At 49.0% G+C, this 7,817-nt stretch overlaps 1 protein-coding gene across 4 annotated transcripts in view; it reads right to left on the bottom strand.

The window, feature by feature from the left end:
- TMEM120B (transmembrane protein 120B) overlaps nt 1-4,690 on the bottom strand; it is a 45,722-nt gene extending 41,032 nt beyond the window's left edge. For all 4 annotated transcript variants that reach the window (XM_029217041.1, XM_029217052.1, XM_029217061.1 and 1 more), the window contains exon 1: nt 4,511-4,690. In XM_029217041.1, the coding sequence (XP_029072874.1) occupies nt 4,511-4,579 (69 nt within the window). In that variant the 5' untranslated portion in view covers nt 4,580-4,690. The remainder of the gene's footprint in view (nt 1-4,510) is intronic.
- Between the last annotated feature and the right edge of the window lie 3,127 nt (nt 4,691-7,817).

The following is a 7,817-nucleotide window of genomic DNA, read 5'->3' as shown; positions in this document are numbered from 1 at the left end:
GCGGGCCGGGGGTTGGGTAGGCCCGAACGCCACCCCCCCGGGGCCGGGGGGCCCGGGGCCGGGGCCCCACAAGGGAAGACAAAGATATGACATCATTAAAAAGATGTGAAAAAAAAAAAAAAAAAAAAAAAAAGATGTGTGAAACATTCTTTTTAATGACAGATATTGTGTTTCCCTTGAAAATTTAAATTATCCCATAGTGCCCCTGTGAGCTTGCTGCAGCTCCTTGGAGGTGCCTTAACACAGTTTGTGAGGCACAGATATAGACTGTTTCTATTACTCCTAAAAAGATACCTGTCCAGCATCCTTCTCTGTTTTTTTTTTTTTACTACCAGTATTTTGATTTTCCTTCATGGGACCACCCCTCCACCACTCTTATTTCATGTGGTTTGAACACCACTTATCCCAGTCCTGGGCTCCAGGGGAGACATGTTAACCAAGACCCAGCCAATTAGTGCCACAGGGTCTCCACCACTCTTATTTCATGTGGTTTGAACGCCACTTATCCCAGTCCTGGGCTCCAGGGGAGACATGTTAACCAAGACCCAGCCAATTAGTGCCACAGGGTCTGGTTAAGTAAGGGATAATCACATGACCCAAGTCGGGCCAATGAGAGTTAGCCCTGGGACTCCTGCCAGAATTACAGGAGAGAAGATGCTCTGTTTCTGAGGTTTGCTGAACTGGTAGATATCAGCCTGAGGCTGCCAATGCTCATCTTTGCCACAACATGGGAGAGACTGTTGAGAATGAAGTTGACATAGAGGAAACATACACACACTCACACACACAGACATCATTGAAGCACCTGGATCCAGCCTTGCCTGAAGCCATTTCCCACTGGACTTCCCACTACATGAGCCAATAAAACATTTTTGTTTGTTTGTTTGTTGGCTTAAAGCTGGTTCAACTGGGTTTCTGCCACTTACCACTAAGAATCCTTACTAACACATCATGTTAAAGCACCGTACAAATGAAATGAGTCCCCACAAGTCCAAAAGCTTCCTTCTAGAGCCAAGGGTCTCAGGATACTGTTGGAGCCCACTGTGTTAGGAACCCAAAAAGTATCTGATGGATACAGCAGGCCTGGGTTCAAATTCTGGCTCCTCGAGTTTCAAGTTACTTAACATCTCTTAGCCTCACTCTCATCTGTAAAGCCAGGCTGTCATTTAGATTAAATGGAATAATCCATGTATCATACAGTCAGCTCTTATCGTTGCTGCTATTATTGTCAGCCTTTGTTTTCTAGATAAAGAAAAGCTCAGAGAGGCGGCTTGCTAAAGGTCAGATGCTAGGCAGTGGCAGAGTTCAGGCCTGAACCTAGGAATCCTGACTCCCTGTCTGGAGTTCTTCCCACACAACCCACTTCTAGGGAAAGAGGCCCAGAAGGCAATGCAAGATGGGAGAGAAACAAAAGAGTACCCGGGGCACAGACCTGCCTTGGGTAGTAGTTAAGGGTATACAGACCCTGTCACGGATATAGAAAACAAACTTATGGTTACCAGGGGATGTGGGGGGAGGGATAAGTTGGGAGATTGGGACTGACATATACACACTACTATATATAAAACAGATAACTAATAAGAACCTGCTGTATAGCACAGGGAACTCTACTCAATACTCTGTAACAGCCTATATGGGAGAGGAATCTAAAAAAAAAAAAAAAAAAAAAGAGTGGATATACGTATATGTATAACTGATTCACTTTGCTGTACATCTGAAACTAACACAACACTGTAAATCAGCTGTACTCTAATAAAAATTAAAAAAAAAAAAAGAGTATAGACTCTGATGTTCAATGCCTGGGTTTGAATCCTGAATCCAGTACTCATAAGCCGTGTGATTTGGGGTACATTTTTCACTCTGCAAGATGGGTATAACAGGATCTATTTCACAGGGTTTTTTTTTTTTAAGGGTTTTAATAAAATAATACTTATCTTCCTACTTCCACCCTGTCCGCCTCATGTCTATTCTATACACAGCAGCCAGAGGGATGCCCGTTTCATTGGTAACAAAAGCCAAAAATCTTACAGTGGCCTACCCTGCATTTCTGTGAGGTCAGGGTTGGGGAGAGGCTTCTTCGGGCCACCTCCTTCCTGGGTGGAGAGGGACGAGGTCAGGTTTCCAGAGATGCAAGACAGGAAATGCTCATTAAATCACCTGCCACCACATCTGTAAGTGACCTTCTGTGGTCACACCACAGGCCACAGGGCCAAACACGTACTGGTCTCAGGCTAATGCTCAATTCACCGGCATGGCCGAAACCGCAACCAGGCAAAACCAAAGTCCTCACGGTGACTCGACCTTGCCCCCGAGTCCAGAGAGGCCCTGGCAGATGCAAATCACAGGCAAAAGAAAACAGATCCTTTCCTCTAGAAAGTCCCAGAGATTATGACTTTTTTAGGGGTGGGAAGGAATTCCAAAGACCTTTCAAATCCTCTAGGATCTGAAATTAGATTTCCTCTTTCCTCCCTTCACTGGAAAAAGGGAAGAAGAGGTAAAACACAGAGATATTATACATCATCCCAAGAAAGACAGAATCAGAGAGATATGAACATGAAACCCACAAATCCCAGATTCTGAGGCAGATATAGGCAAATTAAGATAGGCCGGGATTTTCTGGTGAAAAAAAAAGACCCTTCCTATTGTTAACCTTGCCCACCTGCCTACCTGTTGTGACCTCCCTGTTCCCCAACAAATGTCTCATATCTGAAAGTCCACCCAACACATACATAATGACAATATATACCCTACTTATTATACGCGTATTTCCAGAGACTTTCATCTCAGGAGAGCTCTTACATTTATTATGGGGTTTGGGGGGAGCGGTGAGAAGTCAGACCTAGTCCAGTCCAGTTCCCCCACTGCCGAAGACGTGAGCAGGGGACATCACGGTTTCCACCTGGTCAGCCCTTCTACAGCCCTTGCTGTGCACCAGGGGACAAAATCCAGGGTTAATTCCCAATTCCTCTCTGTCCCTCACACACCTGAGCCCCAGAGACACCAAGTAAGAACATAACAACAAGTCAAAAGTCTCCTTTATCTAATTGCTGTTAAGTGCATTAATTGCATAGCTCTGAAGCACTCCCCACCCTAATACCCTCCATGGCTCCACAGCTGGACATGACCTGAGAGCCTAGCAGGACAAAGCGTTAAGAAAGAGCCGAGTCTTCTCGATGGCAGTGGAGCCTGAAGGGTCCCCTGGGAACTGAGTGGGCCCTAAGCCCTGGGCCTGAAGGAAAGGGCACGAACCCACACATGCTGGGCAGGCCAAGAAAAAGTACCCTTCTGGTTCTGGTACCTCACTCTGTGCTCATGCCTAAAAAAGCACCCGCCTTCCTGCTCAGTCTCTCCAGCAACCCTCTCTCTATTCATCTGGACCTACGACATCATATCTAGAAAGACCCATCACAGACACCCTTGCCAATCTCCCCTCCCCTCCTCTGGACACAGTAAGAGGCCAACCAAACTGCAGACAAGAGCTACATGGACAGAGAAAATGTCACTGCTCCAGCTGAGGACAGGAAGGAGCGGGCTGGGGTGTTCCATGTGATTTAAGGCAAACAGAGCCCAACTCTGGAGAAAAGAGACACAATCCGGTAGCTGCGGAGGGAACAGCCTCATCTCCAAAAATGGTCCAGGCATCCCTCTTGGCCAACCCTAAGGTTTCCTGAGGCGTCTTTAGTCACCAAGGTAGATAGCTGAGGCCTCTGCGAACCTCCTATCAGAAACAACTTCTCCTGCCAGGCCCGCGCAGCGGCAATGCCATTCTCTCAAGGGGCCTCTTACACCCGCCCTCACCCCACCCAGTGTAAGGCTCTGGGCCAAATGGGTGAGGGCTGGGAGCAGCCTCTATCACTAAAGGAGGCAGCCCAGCTGTCACAAGTGACAGATGTCATCCACAACGCCAAACTCGGCCTGCAGCAGCGTCGGAGAGACGGGCACAGACACAGGAGCCCCGAAGACTGAGAACAGGGGTCTCTAAACCCTAAGCAAAGTCTTCGGGTTCAAGGTGAATGGCTCCCGAGCACATCTCTCAAAATGGAGCTGCAGAGGAGAGGGCTGGCCCGCCAGAGTAAAGGACGAGTGGAGCTGCCGAAAGCTGGAGGGCGGCGGCGGGGTCAGGGGAGACCCCTGAGGAGGTGGGCGCTAGGCTTTCTCTTTGAGTCCCCAAACATACCTGTCCCCTCTGGCCTCCCCCACATGGACACACCTGGAACTTCCCCTCAGAGGCCATAGACCAACTTTCTGCAGCGAAGGAGGTGCGCGGAGCAAAGAGCCGGCGCGAGGGCGGGGGAAATGGGGAGCTTCGACTCGGCGCCCAAAGGGGATGAAGAACTGAAATACTGGGAGATGGGAGGGGGCTGGCTCACGCGGACCACCAGACCCCAGGGCCTAGCCACGGGCAACCTCTGGGCCCTAATGGTTCCCACCGCCCGGGCTGGGCAAGCAGGAAGCGGAATACCCTGCACATCAGGTAGCAGAGTTTCAGGACTAGGTGGCCCGGTCCTACCTGCAGTTCCTGAAATTCTCCCTCCAGCTCGTGCCACTCGCGCTCGCAACGCTCCAGCTGGCCGGCCATGGTGCAGTGGTGCGAGGCGGAGGCGGTTGCTCCTGCAGCGTGGCGCGGCCGGCCACCAGCACCCCACGCCTGTCCGCTCGCCGGCCGCCTTCCGAGGCACCAGCTGTTCCTGCGCAGCGGGAGCCACGCGCGCACCTGACGTCACAGCCCCGGCCCTGGTGCCCGCCCCACCCCTCGCCGGGAGTCAGGGCCTGCGCATGCGCACGCTCCGCCCCGGCTCCGCCCCCGCGCGTCGGGCGCCTGCCGGGGGGGTTGCTGTAGATTTGCAGAACTTGGTAGGGTCTACTAATGCCCCCCTTGGGAATGCTTCTGCGCCTCCAGAATCTCTCTCGCCTAGTTTGGGTGGGGAACTTGTCCGCAAACCGCATTTGTAGAGCTTATTTTACTTAAATTGTGTGTATTGGGGGTGTCTGGGATCGGGAGGTAGAAGGGAGATTGCGGGGAGGGAGCATTGCCTTAACTGAGACAAAGCCAACGACGGCCTGGAGAGAGGGCCCTGTCATCTCACATTGTCATTATTTATTTCAACCAATACGTCCTAGATCCTGTCCTCTAAGACTCTAGGTGACTCTCTTGACAGCTGTTTCTGTCGCTCAAATGACATAACCACCTCAATGCTAATTGAATCCAAATTCCCTCACCTCCCGGGCGTGGTCCTGCAAGATCTATCCCTGCCTAGTTTTCGAGTCACATCTCCTATCTCATCCCTCTCGATAAGTACTCTCCAGCCACGGTTTTTGTTGGTTTTTTCTTCGTACCCTTGCATGGAATATTCTTCCCTCTAAATCTTCATATGGTTGCCTTTTTCTCATCATTCTAGCCTTAGTTCAAATGACACCTGTATTAGTTTCCTAGGGCTGCCCGAATTACAAACTGGGTTAAGTACCACAAACTGGGTGGCTTGAACAACAGAAATGTATTCTCTTACAGTTCTGGAGGCTAGAAGTGAGAAATCAAGGAGTCAGCAAGATCATACTCCCTCTGAGACTCTGAGTAGAATCTTCTCTTGCACCTTCATAGCTTATGGTGGTGGTGGTCAACCCTCAGCATTCTTTGGCTTGCAGCTTCACCCCTCCAACCTCTGCCTCTGTTTTACATGGCCTCTTTCCCTACGTGCTTGTCTCTGTGTGTCCTCTCCTCTTATAAGGACACCAGTCTCCTTGGATTAAGGGCCCACCCTACTCCAACATGAACTCATCTCAGTTTAACTAATTACATCTGCAAAAACCTAGTTCCAAATAAGGTCACATTCTGAGGGAGTGAGTATTAGAACTTCAACATATCTTTCTGTGGGACAAAATTCAACCTGTAACAACATCTCTAAAAAAAAACTGTTCCTGAACACCCAACGGGTCATGCCTCCTCCCAGTCACATTTCACCTGCTTTATCTCCTTCATACAACTTACCATTATATGGAAGTGTTTGTCTCCATGTTGGTTGCATGTTTCCCTCCATGGGTATATAATATAATCTCCATGAGATCTTAGGGATCTTGTCTCTGTTTTGGTCATCATTGGATCCCTAAAGCACACAGTAGGCCCTCAATAAATATTTGTTGAAGGAATAAACATTAAAGATCATCTACTGCAGAGGTTCTCAACTTCTGGGGTTCATAGACCCCTCTGAGAACTCTGCATGGGGAAAATGCACAAGAGCACACATAGAAATATTTGCAGTTCTTATCTGAGGCGTGAAAAAGAGCGTGACTTACTCAAGATTCCCAGCTAATTAATGACCAACTTTGATTTATGATTCTCATCTCTGGGGGTTGGGACTTCAACATATCTTTTTGGGAGACAATTGAACCCATAACAACACCTCTCAAAAAGGGTGAAACAGGATTTTTTTGCAAGCCTGTTATTGTTGACTGGATGTCAGATGTTGTGAAGTCGACCTTGTTGCCTTCCACCTCCCTTTTCCTCCTCCTCCCCCTCCTCCTCCTTCTTTTGTATTTTAGTAGTTCTAAAAAATATTCTTCAGCTTTATATTGGATGTGGTTATTTGGAAACCATTTGATTCTTTTGAATCTTGCTTTTTTTTTTTTGGCTGCATTGGGTCTTCGTTGCTGCGCGTGGGCTTTCTCTGATTGTCGCGAGCGGGGGCTACTCTTCGTTGTGGTGCACGGGCTTCTCACTGTGGTGGCTTTTCGTGTTGAGGAGCATGGGCTCTAGGCACGCAGGCTTAGTAGTTGTGGCGCACGGGCTTAGCTGCTCTGCGGCATGTGGGAACTTCCCGGACCAGGGCTCGAACCTGTGCCCCCTGCATTGGCAGGTGGATTCTTAACCATTGCGCCACCAGGGAAGCCCTGAATCTTGCTTTTAACATTTACCTGGGACCAAAAGAGTGCTCAGTCTGGAGCTAATTTTTCTCCACTACTGAGGTAAGACCAGTTTCCACGAATCATGAAGTTTTCCAGTCTGGCTGGTGCAGGAACAGGCTGTATTCCTGGGCCTGTGTAGGTGCCACACACTCTTACCTCTGATCATTTCAGGTAGCTCTTTCCCTGGCCTCCGGTAGTTGTACTTGTAAGCATGGGTTGACCAGGGCTCAGCTGATCCTAGAGGGGACTCTTTGCAGACCTCTGGATTCTCCATGTGCAGCTGTCTCCTCTCTAGAATTCTAACCTCCTTGGTTTCCCTGGACCCTCAGTTCTGTCGTCTCAACTCAGGGGGTCTGCCAGGCTCCACCTGGGGTCCCCCTGCCCTGTACCATGGCCTGGAAACTCTCTCAAGACAGTAAGCTGGGGGACTTCCCTGGCAGTCCAGTGCTTAAGACTCCATGCTTCCAATGCAGGGGGCGCGGGTTCGATTCCTGGCTGGGGAACTAGGATCCCACATTAATGCATGGCACAGCCAAAAAAAAAAAAGACAATAAGCTGGACAATCACAGGGCTAACCCCACTTGTTTCCTGTGTCTCAGGGATCGCCGTCCTCCATTGACTGATGTCCACTGTCTTGAAGAAACACATCATTTCATGTTTATTTTCTCCATTCTTTTATTGTTTCAGGTGAGAAAGTAAATCCGGTCCATATTACTGCATCTTGGCCAGCAGAAGTCAGCATGATGCAGTTGAGGTTCAGATGATTGTTGTATGTTTCTGTAATTCATTCCTTTTCCCTTTGCTGAGTGTATTTCATTGTATGGATGGATCCATTTGTTTATCCGTTCACCAGTTGAGGTAACTTTGGGATGTTTCCAGTTTGGCTGGATTATAAACAAAAGTTTTTAAATTAAGTT

This window comes from Monodon monoceros, unplaced genomic scaffold (genome assembly GCF_005190385.1).
Source record: "Monodon monoceros isolate NGI ecotype Baffin Bay Population unplaced genomic scaffold, NGI_Narwhal_1 Super_Scaffold_1, whole genome shotgun sequence".
Classification (NCBI taxonomy): domain Eukaryota; kingdom Metazoa; phylum Chordata; class Mammalia; order Artiodactyla; family Monodontidae; genus Monodon; species Monodon monoceros.
The sequence above is the reverse complement of the archived record's forward strand: the minus strand, read 5'-3'. Positions and strand labels throughout refer to the sequence as shown.